Here is a 17805-nt window from a genome sequence, read left to right as displayed (position 1 = left end):
ATTCCAGTCATCCCAGCCAAGGTGGGAACCATACACTGTGGTTCTTCTACATGACCAAAGTTGGGTAGTTTTGGTGGTATTTCAGCACCCAAATATTCATGACTGACTGTATCCCAAATATGTGCAAGTAGTTCGTGAGGTAAGTGACTATTCCTATTTGGAGGAATTGAGGCTAAGAGACAGTGTATTGTCAAAGGAAACAGCATGAGCCCACGGCAGAGGTGAAACTTCAGACCAGGTCTTCCATATCCAAATCCAAGTCACTGTCCCCCAGCATGGTTTAACAACTATATCTGTCTATAAGTAAGCACAGCAAAAATCAGGACTGTGTTGGGAGGTGGCTAGCTTATTTCTGGGATTTGCAGATTAAAGTCATTTGCCAACATTTTGCCTTAATGTTGAATTCCTTTGAATTAAGGAATGCAAAGTATTGCACTGCAAAATAGGCTCCATCGGCCCCTAGTTTCTGGATTGATCCCCCAGAAGTGATATCTATGATGTTAGTCTCCTAACATCACTTTGGCACTTTAAAAACAAACAAATGTATACGCATAAGCATTCACAGATGACAGCCTACATGATTAGTCCATGAAAGCTAAGGCTACAATAAATAAAGTTTACACAGAATCAAAACCCTTTATTAGATCTCAGGGCCCAGTCCTATCCAATTTTCCATTCCCGGTGCAGCCACAATGCAGCTCCAGGGTAAGGGAACAAATGCTCCCATACCTTAAGGAGGCCTCTGTGACTGCTGCCCCACCACAAGATGCAGTGCATGCCCCATTGGCACCGCTACACCGGCCCTGGATAGGATTGGGCCCTCACCCATTATAGATACTGCATACCCCAGGACACCTTAGATCTTTCTCAAATAGTGCCATAAAATTTCTAAACAAGAACAACACTCCAGCTGTCAGTCATTTTCTCCACAGAAAATTCCACAGACGCACACATCATCAAAGAGGTCCTTCAACGACTGTGGAATAAAAGAAACCAGACAAGTCACAGAATTTGACAATCTGTGGTTCCATAGTACCCAACAGAATAGAATATACTCAGTTTCACAGAATACTCCGAAAACACTCACAGTATTGCTCTATACAGCTCCAGGAAACAGAATATCTCCAGAGAGTCATGAACTCCATAATGGAATACCCTAAAAACCAACAGAATGCCACAGACAGACAGAATACCACATGTCATAGCACCATACATTTGTGCGCTGCAGAATTCCCTGGAAACTGAACACCACAGCTCTCCTGTGTCTTTTAAAAAGACTGAAAATCCCATTTGGAAGACAGCCCACAATAAGGGTTTAATGTCCCACAGCACTCCACAGCAGGAAATGAAGACAATCTCTGTGAAATTTTGCTGAGTATGGTGTAACTACTTCAACTGGAATTTGGCAATGAAGGCCTTCTGTTTGACAGCTTTAACCTATTCCAGTCAAAACAGTTTTGCTTTTTTTTAATGTGACAAGGCCTTGCAATGTGTCACCTCCTGCAGTAGCTATGCCAGGATAATAATTTGGTGCTCCAAAGAAGAAGAGATACCATCTTCTGAGCTCCCCACGCCAACACCTGAAGGCATGCATTCTCTGATGGTTAGCTTGTCTCAGGTTTCTGATAAAACAAATGGGATTATGAGATTTGTTTTACCTTAACATAGTACTTTTATTGTGGGGAAACTTAATGGGACTCCTAAACTGCCACACTTAACCGTACTGTTGCAAAACAGAACAGCTGCAGTTCACAGGCTATTTACGCTGAAGTGGCACAATTGAAATGGGCTTGTGGCTTGAGGCCAGCCAAAACACAAAACACTGCACAGAGAAAGGAATACACACTTGGCTGTGAATTAAAAAAAAACTGTAATGGTTCAATGGAAAATAAACACTAAGATTCATTTTGGTGCCCTGAATAATAAATCTTTTGCTATTTTAATTTATCCACCCCAAAAGGGTGGCAGGGTGAATAAATATTGCTGGGATTCAAACATGGGGCTTAATGGATTGTAGCTGGTTGGAGACTTACAAACATTACACAAATAAACATGTGTTAGGCACTGAGTGCACACTCAACAGGGAGCTGCAGCCAGACATGGCTACCTTATGCCACACGTTTGTTGCAATTCACACTTCATTCTTGCATGTGTACACTTAAAATGTAAGGCATGCTCCTGTGAAGGTGACACATGAACAGACTCAGCACATGCATGCACATACCTACACATTCTTAGAGAATTGTTCAAGACCTCGTCCCATCCACCCAGCTTTCAAAAGCGATAAGAAAAACATGATCCCACCAAGCAATGGATGGTTCAACATAAACGCTGCATATGAGCTGAAATGAAAAGGAAGCTGAATGAATCAATGAATGAATGAATGAATCCAGTAACGTGACAGATACATTCAGGCAAATTCACTTCCACAACAGAAACGTTTAAATGGGTAATAAAAGACAGATCACATCATTTCATTTCATTTCATAGAGAGATCTGATGTTGTGAGAACAAGCCAACTTGCTACTTCAAATAACAGAGGAAAATAGAAAAAAGGGATGAGGTTTAGCCATCTGAGGAACAGCGAGCTCCATGTTGCTATTCCATCCCTCTGTGCTCTCCATTCAACTTCAAGGAAATCTATAACTACCAATCATCAAGGTCTTCTATCCATTTAGTTTGGCATTTTGTCTGCAGCCCCTTAATCCCTAAAACCACCAGAAGTATTATTCTCTCTCAGACTCCAGTTTCTCAGACTCTGCAACCACTCCCATCTGCTACGTCTTGCAGCACAATGCCCACGTGTATATGATGTCCTTCCCTTAGTCTCGGGTCGCTTTCTTAAGACAGGATTCTGAATGATGACTCTTTGCTTATGAGGCAACCTGGGACAAAGAGTAAGTGGGTCATATAAAAATGTTGTTGTTGACTTAAATTTCTGAACAGTGCATAGACATTTCAAGTGCTGTAGTAATGTGAATGGTAGACGCGCTGCAAGAAACAGACTATGGAAGTGACAGGAGAGGCACAGAGCCTATGTGCTTTTACCAAATGTGTAGCAGGCGAACATTCAAAAGGTATGGCTTTTCTTATCTATGTGCCTCCATCCAGGCACAAGGTTTGCCAGAAGAAAAGGTGGCAAGTTTAACTGCAATGGAGTCAGAAGGGCTGATGAACATGTATTGACAGGAGGAACTACTAAGCACAGTTACAGCACAGCCAGATACTTGGAAATAATCCTTGGACACTTGTGGGGAGAGAAAGGCATAGTAAAGTTCCACAGGGTATCTTTTGAAGAAAGTGTTCCTAATATAATTGCACTAGATTTGGACGTACAGTAGTTCTTATTTAAACAGGATGGTTGAACAAATGAACAAAATTAAGTGAGATTAGATAGATTCATGGAGGATATGGCTATTATGGTAGGGTCTGTGTGCCTCTGAATATTAGGTGCTGGGCATATCAGGGGAGGGCTGTTGCCTCATGCTATGTTTGTCAGCTTCCCAAAATCATTTGCGACCAAATCCTATTCAACTTTCCAGCACTGATGCAGTTGCAATGAAGCCCCTAGATAAGGGAACAAACGTTTGTGACTGCCTCGCCACCACAAGATGCAGCACACACCCAAGTGGCAGTGCTGGAAAGTTGGATAGGATTGGGCCCTCGGTTGATCATTGTGTGAAACATGGTCCTAGCCTACAAGGGTCCTTGGGCTGATGGAGGGCTCCTTGGGTCCTTATTAACAGTATTTATTAACAGTATTTATATACCGCTTTTCAACTAAAAGTTCACAAAGCGGTTTACAGAGAAAAATCAAATAACTAAATGGCTCCCTGTCCCAAAAGGGCTCACAATCTAAAAAGATGCAAAAGAATACCAGCAGACAGCCACTAGAACAGACACTGCTGGGGTGAGATGGGCCAGTTACTCTCCCCCTGCTAAAAAAAGGAGCACCCACTTGAAAAAGTGCCTCTTACCCAATTAGCAGGGGTTAATTGGAGCCCTCTTTTTATGGAGGGCTTCTCTTTTTATGGTAGCATTTTTGCTTTGTCTAAATGATTTTTCTACTACTCTGTGATGTTCACTTCTCTGGAATTGTGTTCAAAGGCCTCACCTTTTAGGAATCATCTTTCTTAATGATTCTTCGTTTCTTTCCTCGTGATTGTTAAGGGAGATGAACATTTACACAGACATTTGGCAGAAGCAGGGAAAGAAGTATTCTAAGTTGTCCCATGATGGTAGACCAAGATGTCTAGTAGCAAATTCAGACTGACTGACTGGTCGCATGCAGTATAAAGATCAGAGATTTGTGGAAAATTTCAGACCTCTTTCTGTGTTGTTGTTTTATAAGTGGAGAGCCTTGCCTTTAGTGGAAGAACATGAAGAAAACTCTGGAAGGACAATCGAAAGCAGAATGTGCTGCTGTAAGAAGTGGTTTGCTTTGCCATCTGCAACCCAACTTTGTGCAATGGCCATAATATAGAGTCAAGGATTTCTATATTTTCTATAAAGGAGGACCACCTATAGATCTATTTTATTTTTTATCTTTGGTACTCATGGGCCAGCCCAGCTAACATGAAAATCTTAATCTATGCCTTTGGCTGTTTTCACAAATGCTGCTTAAAAAGTGGCTTTCTGCAGTTCAACAATGCTCAAAAAGCTACACTGGATGAAATATGCACTCAGCTTAAAAATGGCCTGCTTCCAATCCCCCATTAACATCATTTCACAAATGACACATTTCAGGCTTTTGGAGTCACTTTGAAAACACCCTTATGGCCCAATCAGAACGTTCCACTGTCTCAAAGCAGCTGTAAAGTGCTTTGTGGCAGCGCTATAAGACAGTGTGCTGGTGGGAAGACCTGAGCCTTCCTGCATTCACCAGCAGATGTCAGGAGGTTCACCAGAGCAGGTAAGCCCAGTGCAAGTGGTGGAATGGGGTGGTGGGAGGACGGGGAGGGAGCAGATCAGGCCAAATCAAAACCCATTTCCCAGGCCTGATCTGCCTGCACAAAGTAACACTGGTGCTGCTGCTTCACCATGCAGGGATTTAGGTAGCGTTGGATTTCCCGTCCTTTCTACTGCATTGTTCCCAATACCTACGAAGCTGTCAACCATCATAGCTGGAACACATTAGCTGGGTACCACTGTTTTCAGTGACCAAGGAAGCACAGGAAATAATAATGGAAGCACTCTTGGAAACAGCAGTAACGTTGGTCAGTTTCTTGCCTGCCTAAGCAATGCAACATTCACAGAAAGGCAAGCCACCGTTAGAGACATGTTCTAAGTTGTAATAGCAGATGACATTATCAGATGGAAAAAGATTTTGCTTCATTCTTAAATTGCTATGCTGTGTCTCTGTAACATTACAGATAGTTTAGGCAATTTTGCAGTATTGGTGCAGGAATTGTTTACATTTTAAATGGAGCAAAGAGGATTTGCAGTTCAGAGTCATAGAACAGCCCCTTATTCTGTTGTCATCTAATACAAAAACTGGTTTTCTGAACATTTCAAAAATCTGTAAATGTGAAGTAGCACCTTATAAAAAACCTAGGATTTACTTTGCACTGTCATCATGAGCAGTTCTAAAGTCTACAAACTGGCCATGGACTTCCCCAAGGGCAGGCAGATAAATCAACACAGTTTTGCCAAGCAAAAAGTCTGGTAAAGATCCTAATGGAACCTTTACTGCAGTCCCTTTAGGAAACTGTCTGATCAAATGTAAATTGTCAAGAGTAAGTGTGGCACTTAATAGGTTTCTCTTGCTAAAAATATGTTGCTAAATATAACATGAGGCTTGTTACAGACCTCTGTAAGCACATAATCTACACATTCTCAACATACGGCAAGAAATCAGCCTATAGTACATATTTAATATATAATTAAAATAAATCCTCTTCATCATATCCTTTCCCAGTAGCAAAATACCAACATTTCCCTTGAATAAAGACCCAGTATTATCTCTCTTGCATAATAACAATTAGAAATCGTTCTCTTTAAAATTCTTCTCTGTGGGAATTATGTGCGCACCTAGAAAATAAACCCCAAAATATGATAATTCCACAAATGGAGCTTGACAAAGAACTAACATTGCATTTTGTTTTCTTGGCAAAATGAAGCACAAACATAACATTTCACAGGAACCATTACCATGCAAATGCATGTTGAATTTTGTTTCTGTTTTAAACCTCAAACCACAGTTAGCATGCAGATTTTCTCACACCCCAAACTACTGTATTATAGTCCTCAGTAATGCACATCTTTGGTGTAACCAGAGCCATTTGGGCAAGATTATACCACTTCAAAGTAAAGCAAATGAGCCTAACCTTTGCAGATGTATGTTTACACAGTGTACATTTTCCCATTAAAAATTTTTTTTAAACAACTCCCCCAACTAAACATGTTACATACATTCGCAAATATAACTGCTGAAAATGAATTTTGGAGCGTAAGAAATACTTTTAAACTACAAGGCCACCCCATTTTTATGAACAATTTTAAAAAGTTCCCACTGATAAACATTTTGCCAATTTTTATTTTTGCCAATTGTTATTTTTCCTCATTTATAACAGTCTTACCAGTTGTTTGACTTTGCTAAAGAACAACTATCATGTCTTATGCTTCTTAAGTGCATAATACAGTTGATTGTGGGAGAGAGACAGTACAGGTCTCACAAAAAGTATGACACTGTAACAAAAACAACTTGACATGTTGGTTTTGTCAAATAATTGTTCGATGGCATCCTTGCTCCATTAGGGGCTTCCACTGTTTATGGGTGCTTTGACTGTCTTTGGTTGGCGTTAGCTCCAACTTCTGTGTTCATGACTGAAACAGCAATTCACAGAATAGCAATACATCCTTGTAGTTCCAAAAATGCACAGGAGCCACATCGACTACAACCTCTTGCTGACGAGAAGATTCAAGTAAGTGACAGCACCTTTGGCCCACAACCGCAATGTAATACTCCAGTAGGAAAAAAAGAACATTGTATATTCATTTAAGAAACAGCAACAGCAAAATTCCACTTGCAGCATCTTTTCTGAAGAACAGATCCTTCCTGAACTTTATACAATGGAGCCTTTTGAAGATGACAAATGAATTGACTGGATCCGTGATGCCAACGTCCTCTGTAAATCTTGTAGTACATTTTGGCCAGATGAGTCTCCATTCTTGTCATACAGAAGCTGTTTGAAAGCTTCATTCTCAATTAAAACCATCATATTTTTAAGAAAGTAACCTTCACAATAGGAAGCTAGTTCTGTGACTCCCAGAAACTGAAGGAGGAGGAAAATGATAGAAACAATTTAAATCAAGTAACAGCCTGGAATCCAAAAGACTGTGCAACTGGTTCTGCACATACAATGAGATTTTGGGCATTTCTTAAACAGCAGATCCATCATGACAAAAAGCAAACAGCTTGTGACATGGCTGGGACTCTGCGAACCAGCTTGTGATTTTACATGGAGAATCTGCTGCTCAATTAAAGTAAAATAAAAATTTTATCCTTCGAAATGCTAAGGCTCTAATTTTCCAAGTCAAGGTTCACAGGGAGAAATCTGAATCTGGCTGCCTAATCATTCAAGAATGCATTTGCATACACACAAATTAGACAGCAATATCAAGTCTGAGGACTATTAAAATTGGGAAAGGACATGAGCGAATGCTACACAGGCTCAGGGCGCAATCCTAACCCCTTATGTCAGTGCTTTCCAGCAGGATGCAGCATATGTCCCATTGGTGCCGCTATGCCAGTGCTGGGAACTACTGACATAAGGGGTTAGGATTGTGCCCTCAATCAATCAAGTTTCTTTTAGAATAAAGGCTAAATTACCTATTACAAATGTGTACCTCTGTCTTCCTGCACACACTGCAGAAAGCATTTGTAAAGGAGGGCAATTCCACCTTGGGAACGATCCATGCAATTGACCCTGCACATATTATTATTATTATTATTATTATTAACAGTATTTATATACCGCTTTTCAACTAAAAGTTCACAAAGCGGTTTACATATGGTTCCTGTGCTGGCACTGAAAGATGCAATAGGCCCTCACATGCTAATGGTAGACATGAATGGGTCTCCTTATCTATGCCAGTTCTAATAAGACAGTTCTAATGAACTGAGACTACAGCATTTTGCCTCAAGTCACCTAAGACAGTGTGTTCACAGCTAAGGTGAAGTTTTACAAGGGGTTTTCTGATTCATAACTTGTGCTCTTAGGAAATTGAATATGACTTAGGGCGCAATCCTAACCCGCACTGGAGCAGGCAAGCCAGGAGGCTTGCGTTGCATCCAACGTGGGATTGCGGCTTAGCCACAGGCAAGGGGAAGCTCTTCCCCTTACCCGTGGGTAAGAGCTGTGCGCCCCTATGGGTCTCCTCAAACCTGCACCAACTCCGGAGGTCTTGAAGCCGCTCCGCTCGCCTGGGGACAGGGGTTGGGATCCGGCACAACCGCCGGGTCCCAGCCCCGCCCCGGCTCCCCACGCGCCCGCTCCTGGCCCTGCCCTCCCCACCCTCCCCCCACCCAGTAACGCCCCCTCCCGCCCCCTCCCCACGCCCTATCTTTGCCGCTTATGTCGATGCACTCGCACTGACACAAGCAGCGGTGCAGGAGGCTTCTGCCTCTGTCCGCACATCAGCGCATCTGAATGTGCCAACTCAGCTCCCGCCTAAGGAGGCGCAAACGTGCTTTACGGTACGTTTGCGACCCTCCAGGGCCACCTATACCAGCATAACTGCTGGTTAGGATTGCGCCCTCAATAACATAACTGGAGTACATTCCTAAGCAAAGTGCCACTTGACCACCACCTCTACAAAGAGTGGAGACAGAAAAATACAGGTGGGGCCTCAGTATCCACAAGTGATCCGTTCTCAGATCCCCTGCGGATACAAAAAACCACGGATAAGCAAATCCGTGGTTTTTAGCTCCTTAAACTGTCCAAAGGGGACCAGAGCTCTATTCCACTCACCTCCGGAGGGCTTTATGAGGCCCACAGAGGCCACAAGTGTCCACCTGTGGACTCTGTGAGCTTCAGAATGTCTGAAAGGCCCAAAAAAAAAAGCTACTTCCAGCTTTGGAGGGAACCTGAAAGAGACATTTTTAATGCCTTATAAAGCATTGGGAGGCCAGGAGAACTCTGGTCTTCTTTGGCAGATTCAGGTGGAGCCAAGTCTGGTTCAACATGGGTCCAGGGGACTCGCTTTAAGCCAGATCCATGGATATAAAATCTGCAGATAAACAGGCTCCACCTGTATATGAGTGCATAAGTACAAGCAATTATGTCTTACCTTGGCATGATTATAAATATCCACACAATTTTCTGTGTTGATACTTTTTGCACAAATGATCTCACAGTGTCGCTGCAATGCTTCAAGCTGAAAAAATTTAGCAGCAGATAGAAGCTGAAAAGCAGAAGGATATATTATTTGGAGGTAAAGGGATGTTTAAAGTAACACTGTTTCTCTTACTGACCATTACCTGTTCTTTTTTGTACACTGTATATGATGTTCAAAAACAGAGCTCAGCTGAATTATGGTAAATTGCTGCACTGTATTATTAAGATCCTTTTCTAAGTTCATTTTATCTTTGGCTACTACAAAGAGGAAAATGATGTTATGAGACCAAACCATGAAATCGTATTGTCAATAAATGGGACACTAGAACTGGGTCATATTGAATGCTAATCTTCAATGAGGAAAACACATAAACTGGAAAGTGCATTTAGTCTACATTCATAAAGCAGAAAAGCACATAATCTGTTGCTGCTTTGCAAATGCATGTCATTTTTTTCTGTTCCATGACGGTCTGTGGTCAAAACGCTTTTACAGGCTTTTGTAATGCTTCAAACCCTGCAAAACCTGTTCAACCAAGAGATCGTTGGGGTTAGAAAAATGAAGTTGTACTTCAGGGCAATGATAGCTCCACCATAGTGCCTTCAAACTCTCTGGAAAACTATTATTCTTATGCAGCTAGAGAAATTCTAAATGGTTTGAGTTGTGCTGATTTGGTGAATGGACTTTTCCTTGCTGAGTGCCTCTCCTGTTGTATATTTGCTGCACTATTTTTGTGCAATTTAATGAAGAATCACACCCTTTCCTTCCCCAAGACTACAAAAATAAATAGCTTGGGGAATAACAAAAACAATAGCCTTGGGAAATCTATTTTTTCTCTGACTATTTCTTTGCACACCTACAGCAGTGAATAAGCACTTAATTGTTGATGCAAAATGCCTCTTACCTCCATTATTTCATTGTTTTTAATGAGAAGTGACTCTGCACCTCCATAGTAGAGATACTGCATAATAAGCTGAAAGAAAAAGAACTTCCTTGAAGTGAAAGGCACAGGAGCCTTGTCAGAAAAATAAAAAAAGCTGGTAACTCTTCAGCAGTGTAATCCTTATCAAAGAAGCACACAGGATAGTTTTATTGACTATGTATTTGAAATGCTTGTTAATTTATCCCATTTAAAGCATGCCAGAATATCACAACAAGTTAATACCAAGCCAAGAGGATCTCTTGAAAACTTAGATATAATGGAGGAGCCCTTGGTTAGCATCAGCTCTTGGCTCAGGAAGAGATCAGTCCCTAGATTGAAATCACTACAATTTACTTCTGCTATGCAGACAAGTAAGGGAACTAGTGGGAATTCACACACAGAAGTGTGTCGTCAGTGGGGACCAAATCCATTCTGTGACAAAAGGAAGAGCTGTGCCTGTAACATTTAGTAAGCCTTGTGAATGCATACTAGGGACAAGCAAGGAATAAAAGGTAGCCCATCATCATCACAAAAATACTGAAACTGGAAGCAGAATCTCAGCATTCCCTTCTGTTTTATAAAAGAAATTATGATCAAAGAATTTGCAAAAAGAGCTTGGAAAATGTGTGATCTAACCTGGTGAAAAAATTTCTGAAGCCAACATGGGCTCTGAGTAGTCAGGAGGTGGAACTTTAGAGTCTACATAAACTGACTCTCTGGGTTTGATTGTTCTGCATAATTTAGGGGCCCAAAATTCTGCTTTTCTCTGCAGAGTTGAATTATCTTTGTGCAGAATACCAATTTAATTAATTCTGAACAAATTCTACATAAATGCTATCCTACAATATAGATTACACAAATGGGCTAAAAAAGGCACACATGCAAGCCATATGTGATTTGGCTCCAATCAGTCCAGGCAAGAAAGAGCATGTGGTACCCGTAGGAAGTTGCCAGGGCTCATAAACATGGGAGGGGGCCATATGTGACTCATGGTCTGGGGAGGACTGGGCTCAGTAAGAAACCAGTGACTATCACTGCAGTGGCCCCCTCCCTTTACCTGGATGGCAAGTGTTGCAGCACAGGATAAACAACAGCAACAAAGTTGTTTGAGTCAGCAGACACCAACTGCAAAAAGTCATATTTTTTTACCTTCCAACTTGCTATGTAGCAATGTGCTACTGTAAGGGGAAAAACATAGTGACTGGCAGCCAGCAGTTGTCAGCTAGGACACACTTATTTTTTCTATCAGTGGAAACAAACCAATTGCAACACCCACTACCAAAGAAAGGGGAGAGCCAGGGAAGCCACCTAGATAGATGGGGCCCAAACTTGGAACGGACTCTGCCCCCAACTGATAATATAATTCAAATGTTGCTACTTAAGAGCAGTTAGTTATCCATCCCTTATGACTTACAATACAAGTTAACAGTAGTTATGAGTACAGTAGTTATGGGAACCAATCACCGTGTTGAGCTAACTAGAGAGACCTCCTAGCACTCAATTTTACCTGGAAAATGGGATACTTCACATAACTGATCTCAATACAAGTGCTATCAGTCACAGGTTTGCTGGACAACAGGGCTTTGAACCTAGGCAAAAATTAATAAAGGCAAAGATTGTTGTCAAAAATACATAACAAGACAGATTCTGAAAACAGTGCACCAACAAATACATTCTTAGATTAAACACTCCCAGCCTGCACATACATGTGGCACTACATGCATGTGCAATGTGGCAGTACATGTATCAGCCTGTAGTATCATGTATGTACATGTATCAGCCTGTAGTTAGTCTGTGGAACTCCTTGCCACAGGATGTGGTGACGGCATCTGGCCCGGATGCTTTTAAAAGAGGATTGGACAAATTTCTGGAGGAAAAGTCCATCACAGTTTATAAGCCATGATGTGTATGTACAACCTCCTGATTTTAGAAGCGGGTTACTTCAGAATGCCAGATGCAAGGGAGAGCACCAGGATGCAGGTCTCTTGTTGACTTGTGTGCTTCCTGAGGCATCTGGTGGGCCACTGTGAGGCACAGGAAGCTGGACCAGATGGGCCTATGGCCTGATCCAGAGGGACTGTTCTTATGTTCCTATATTAGCATTACAAGGATGTTGCTTTGATGTTGCAGACTAATTCACTGGCACAAACGTTTAAGGATCTGAGTGCCAAACGGGGGAAAAATGTCCTGAGATGTAGTTTTCCGACTTTTGAATAGGTCTCTGTATCTACCTATCAGTATCTGTCTTTGTCTGCTGCTGACATGGCAGGTGGATAAACGATAATGCCAAACACAATTTATCAGTCTCCTGATGTCACAGTGTTGTGTGTTACCCTGACTGTCCCTTGGCCAATAATGGCAGAGAACTGTAGAACACTGTGATGCCAAGGTACAAGTACTAAACACAGAGGAAAAGAGGAACTAGAGAGATGGCTGCCACTACGATATACACATTGCAATAGTTATTCCTGTCTTTGGGAAGACTATCATTAAACCAGGGGCAGGAAGATATTGATTTGGCTGGCCAACAGCTGCTGTGATGTGGAATGATCCTTGCAAGCCTGCATATGTCTGAAAGCTGAAAAGCAAAGACTGGCTGGCATTACAAAGAGCCCACCTGGAAGTGCCCCACCTAAAGAAAGGGTTGGAGAATGAAGATGAAATCCACCATACTTTAGAAGCCTATTCTTAAGTTTGCATCAGACGTTTTGAAATCTAGTCATATTTTCAGATCAAAGCATTTTGATTTCTGTTGATCAAGGATACAATCCATTGGGAACCTATCTAGCTAGCTTATGAAGCATTCATACTGTTGAAATATAACTTTTATTGCAACTTCTTGAAGTGCAACCTAGAAAATCTTCCTATCTTGTATTTCCACTCCCTCCAATATTAAAAATAGTTTTGCCTTGTTAATCTATAAATACAAATATACATTTACCTTGGGGATGCAGTGAACAGTAACACTCTGTGTGCATAAAAAGGTCTTCCTTCTACAAGGAATGTAACATCTGACATTTCCTTATTGTTAAGAAAATGTGGATCTGGAATCAGAAAAAGAAAATGAGTAGGAAGAAGTATGAATTAGAAGGAAATTAAAACACTGGCAGGTTTGTTCCTGGTTTCATGGTAAACTACAACAGTCATGGGAAATGCACAGCATATACTTTGGAGTTATTGTGAAGTGTCTAATATTCTGCCAATCTTACACATTACCCTCAAAAGCACTGAAATGCGTTATCTTTCTTGAAAGTACAGTACAGTGTACACCCTTAACAACCATTCACTTAACAATGGGCCGCATATATGACAGTGGTCAAAGCACAATAAAGATGCTTGTAATGAGGCAATCGTGTCTTCCATAGCCTGCAGCAGAGTGTCTGCCTCTTTGCAGAGGCTTTTAATGCAAAGAAGAGGCAATCTATCTCCAGTAGCCTGTGCAGCCAGCTTGTGTCTGGCAGGGAGTGTCTGTCTACACAACAAAGGCAATAGATTGGACTGTTCACTTAATGACGTAATTGCATAACAACAGGGATAGGAGAACGTGTCCCCGTCGTTAAGTGGCGCACACCTGTAACTGACATTTGTCGTACATGCAAACTTTCTGGGAAAAGATGAATTTCGAATAAATGCTCACTTCCTACTCTTCTACAGCTATTCTAGCTGTTATCTAAGAACATTCTCAGAGAGCAGATTCCTTTTCTACCATTTAACTTTCCACCATGGCAGATTAAGGGAGCTTTAAATCTGGTGCAGTTTCCAAGGCAAAGCAAGATTCTGGACCATTAGTGCATTAATTAGCAATGGACAATTACTTTAATTTGCTCTGCTTGGTCAATAGAGTGGTGCCACAGCTAAGAAAAAGACCCAAAATAGAACCTCATCTGTAGTCAACTCTCTTCATTGATTGCAATGAGAGTGGTGGATAGAACATGCAAGACAAACATCTTCATTTGCTTTGTTCATTATGAATGTTGTTCCTTACACATCCTGCCTCCTCTTTTAGATTCATGATAAGTACAAGGTAATTACAAAAAGAAAAGGGAAAACTCTAATATCTTCATAGGATGTTTGCACAGTATTCATTACAAAAACAAGAAATGGAATCCTATCTTCCCTGAGGCTTGCTGCCTACTCCCCTTGCTAGATCACAGGCATCAAACGTAAGGCTTGCTGAAACTGTTGATCTGGTCCATGTGATTTGGGCTCTCTCAGCACTGCCCTTTCAGCAATGCTACTTCTGTTGAGGCTATGGGAGGGAGAGACAGAAGGAGGTCTCAGAAGGAAACGAACGCTATGGGGGAAGGTGCAGACCAAGAGAGGTGAGAGAGATGCTCTTGAGGCACTGGGAGAGCCTAATTATCACTTGGGCCACTCTTTCAGCAGTGCTGCTTCTGCCTAGGTGTCACTCTCCAGACACTTGTCAGTTGCTGAGCTGCAAGGTGATGCCTTGGCAGAACCAGCACAGCAGAAAGGTGATAATTGGGCTCTCCCACATCTTGAAAATATGATCAATATCTGCATATTTTCTCTTCTATCATTTGTCACTAATGAATTCATTTGCAGCTAATGAATGCAGCTATGTGGTAACAAAGTGCTTATTTCTGTCAACATCTGCTGAATAACATCAGTTCCTGCTTAATGATGTCTTTCCCAGCTCTGAGTCGGTGCCATGAATACTATTCAGCCCACTGTATGGGCAAAAGTTTTGGTTTCTTACAGTGGCCCAACCCTACAAAAATATATGTGTGCTGCACAAGACCTCTGCCAAACAGAGGATGCTACATGTGGTCAACCCACAACAGACTTACCTAAACGTGAGGTCTGTTTGCGCTTGATTTCAATAAGCTTTGGAATAGGGTAGGGTCCGTAGCAGTGAGTGAAAATGACAGCCAGTTGTTGACTAATTACTTCATTCTAAAACAAATACAAAATACAAGCTAAACACAATATCATTTGTAGATTAGAAGAGTCACTCAGGACTTATCTGACCAGCACATGGCCACAGGGACCTGAAAAACCAAACCTTTTGTAAATATTCTAATTTCTTTTATCAATATCTTATGGAGCCTGTAACTGACAATTGGGGTACTCTGCTAGATACTCACGTGGCTACTTAAGTCAGCTTTGCACATAAAGAAAACTCTTGAAAAACACTTCTGAGAGAAAAGTGATTTTTGGACACCTTTTAACACACCAGTTATCTATAAATTAAAACTGAGCCCAAGACTGTAATGGGAACCATACTGCAAGAAACAGCGGTGTGGCCCTCTCAAAAGGTGTGAGGCGGACTCCCTGGGGTACAGTTGCTGTTTCCCAGAATCTAGCTCTCATGGCAACCTGTGGCCCATGCTTCTTAAACTCAATATACATCCTTCTAGCCCTGAGGGATTCCATCTGTGCGTCCAGCCTCCCACTACTCCAAAGTTCGAATGAGCTTGAAGAGACTATTTCAGGTAAACGTGTATAAAACTACATTCTAAGAAGAATATATAATATTAGTCAACCTGTATGAACCAGGAAACCTCAACAGGTTGGAGATAACAGCTAAAAGCAAGGGATAGCTTTATAAAATAGGTTCACATTTTAGCTGAAGCTATACTAAGGCCCTTGAACTCCAGAGCACAATTCATCAAAGATGATACATCAGTTGTCCTTTTGGGAGCAACTGGGTGTAATGCCAAGTCTCTTTTGAAAGGTATTTTTAATTGTGCTTTGAACAATGAAAGTTTAGATTTAGGAACAGAAACTAATCCATGGATGTCAGACCAGGAAGAGACAAATGAGTCCTAAAGTAATGCCACCTGGTTCCAGCAAGTCTCAACAAATGTTTCCTTTCTTGGGAAGCCTGCCAGAAAAAAAAATAATAATAACTCCAGGGCAATGTGAAAAGCCTAGCCAGATGCAAGTAGCACTGTCAAAAGAATCATGTGCTTTTTGTGCCTGAAGTTCCCAGGTTATGTTTAAACTGTTTAACTGTTTAAAAATACTGAGAAGGATTGTGGCTTAGTGGTTAGAGCTCATACTCTGCATGCAGAAGGTCTCCAGTTCAATCTCTCCATGTAAGGTAGAAAACTGAAACCCTGGAGAACCACTGACTATACTGACCTACATAGACTAACTGATTCGGTAGAAGACACTGAATCCAGACTTAGAGCTGCTGGGGGCAGGTGAGTTCTGCACCAGGTGGTACAGGGGCAGAGAAGGGTGGGATGGAGGCAAGGGAGGGTGGCAGGAGGGCAAGGAGGGTGTGGTTTAGGCCCAGGAGAGGGGCGGGGAAGTCAGAGCAGGCCTCTGCCATATCCTAACCCCTGTTCGGGGCCTGACAGCCCTACAGGGGGCTACCTGGACTTGCACCAGCAATTTTCCTGGCAAAGATCTGAATAGCCCCATTGGGCAGGCTGGGGCTTGACATGGGGGAAGGGAACAAATGTTCCCTTACCCTAAGGAGACCTCCAACATGCCCAATTTCAGTGCATAGGCCATGAGGTCCTGTTGCACCAATGCCAACTAGGATTGGGCTTCTCTCCTCCTTTCATGTACAAAAGAGGAAGAGAGGATATGTGGTTCATGGAGGCTCATTCACATAATTGGAAACCAATATTTCCTGTTATGCTTGAACTCAGCCACTGCATGTAAACTTCAATGATCAAGATAATATCACTGCATCATATCACAACATGAGTTTTACATAATTGCTTTGCAAACTACTTTTGAAAAGTAGTACAGTAAGGGCGCAATCCTAACCAACTTTCTAGCACTGAGTTGGCTGCAATGTAGCCCCAAGGTAATGTAAAGAACCTGTCCTTACTTTGAGGAGGCCTCCTTAACTGCCACCCCACTGCAGGATGCAGTGCCCGCCCCAAAGGCACAACTATGTCAGTACTGGAAAGTTGGTTAGGATTGTGCCCTAAATATTTTAACAACAACACTGTACAGTCTTTTATTTGTGGTACAACAATGCCACTAAGTCACCTACTTTGCTTGCCTTCAAGATCTCAAACATCAAAGGCAACCCTTGTGTGACGAGTTCTTCAGTGTATTCTTCCTCCTGAATAGATTTAAATTCTTTCAGTAAGCACTGGATGAGAGGCCTTCTGTGCTGTTGAAAAGCAGTTCGCAAGGACTCTAGCCATGTGTGGAGAGTCCATGGGACACCTGTTTAAAATAAAGAAGATCCAAAATATTTGCATATGTCTTAAATATCCTGTGGCAGATTCCTGACACAGACACCCAGTTCTGGATTCCCTTCCAACACATATGCTCTCTTTTCAGGATACCATTTCTCAACTTTCTTTAGAACCCCTCACACTTCTCCTTCTCTCCTGCCCAGGGTGGGAATGCCTCTTCTAAGATGTGCCTCTTGTGACCCAAGTGTGTACTATTTAAAAACAAAGAGGACTGTTCTTCTCTAAAGATGTGCAAATATAGGCAGATCAATTAATCAATTTATTACATAATGAGAACTAATGGGATTAATTAGTTGAAACTTATATAATTGACAGACCAACTTGAAAGAAATTCCTGTGCTAGACTGTGATTCTGTG

General features: G+C 41.8%; 1 protein-coding gene across 3 annotated transcripts in view; it reads right to left on the bottom strand.

Moving 5' to 3' along the window:
- Window positions 1–7064: 7064 nt before the first annotated feature.
- Window positions 7065–17805, bottom strand: part of ABTB3 (ankyrin repeat and BTB domain containing 3) — a 234082-nt gene continuing 223341 nt past the window's right edge. For all 3 annotated transcript variants that reach the window (XM_066633515.1, XM_066633516.1, XM_066633517.1), the window contains 7 exons: window positions 17238–17416; window positions 15070–15175; window positions 13200–13302; window positions 11766–11847; window positions 10241–10309; window positions 9292–9405; window positions 7065–7274 (listed from right to left, as the gene is read on the bottom strand). In XM_066633515.1, the coding sequence (XP_066489612.1) occupies window positions 7065–7274; window positions 9292–9405; window positions 10241–10309; window positions 11766–11847; window positions 13200–13302; window positions 15070–15175; window positions 17238–17416 (863 nt within the window). The remainder of the gene's footprint in view (window positions 7275–9291; window positions 9406–10240; window positions 10310–11765; window positions 11848–13199; window positions 13303–15069; window positions 15176–17237; window positions 17417–17805) is intronic.

Source organism: Tiliqua scincoides, chromosome 7 (genome assembly GCF_035046505.1).
Source record: "Tiliqua scincoides isolate rTilSci1 chromosome 7, rTilSci1.hap2, whole genome shotgun sequence".
NCBI lineage: Eukaryota > Metazoa > Chordata > Lepidosauria > Squamata > Scincidae > Tiliqua > Tiliqua scincoides.
The sequence above is the reverse complement of the archived record's forward strand: the minus strand, read 5'-3'. Positions and strand labels throughout refer to the sequence as shown.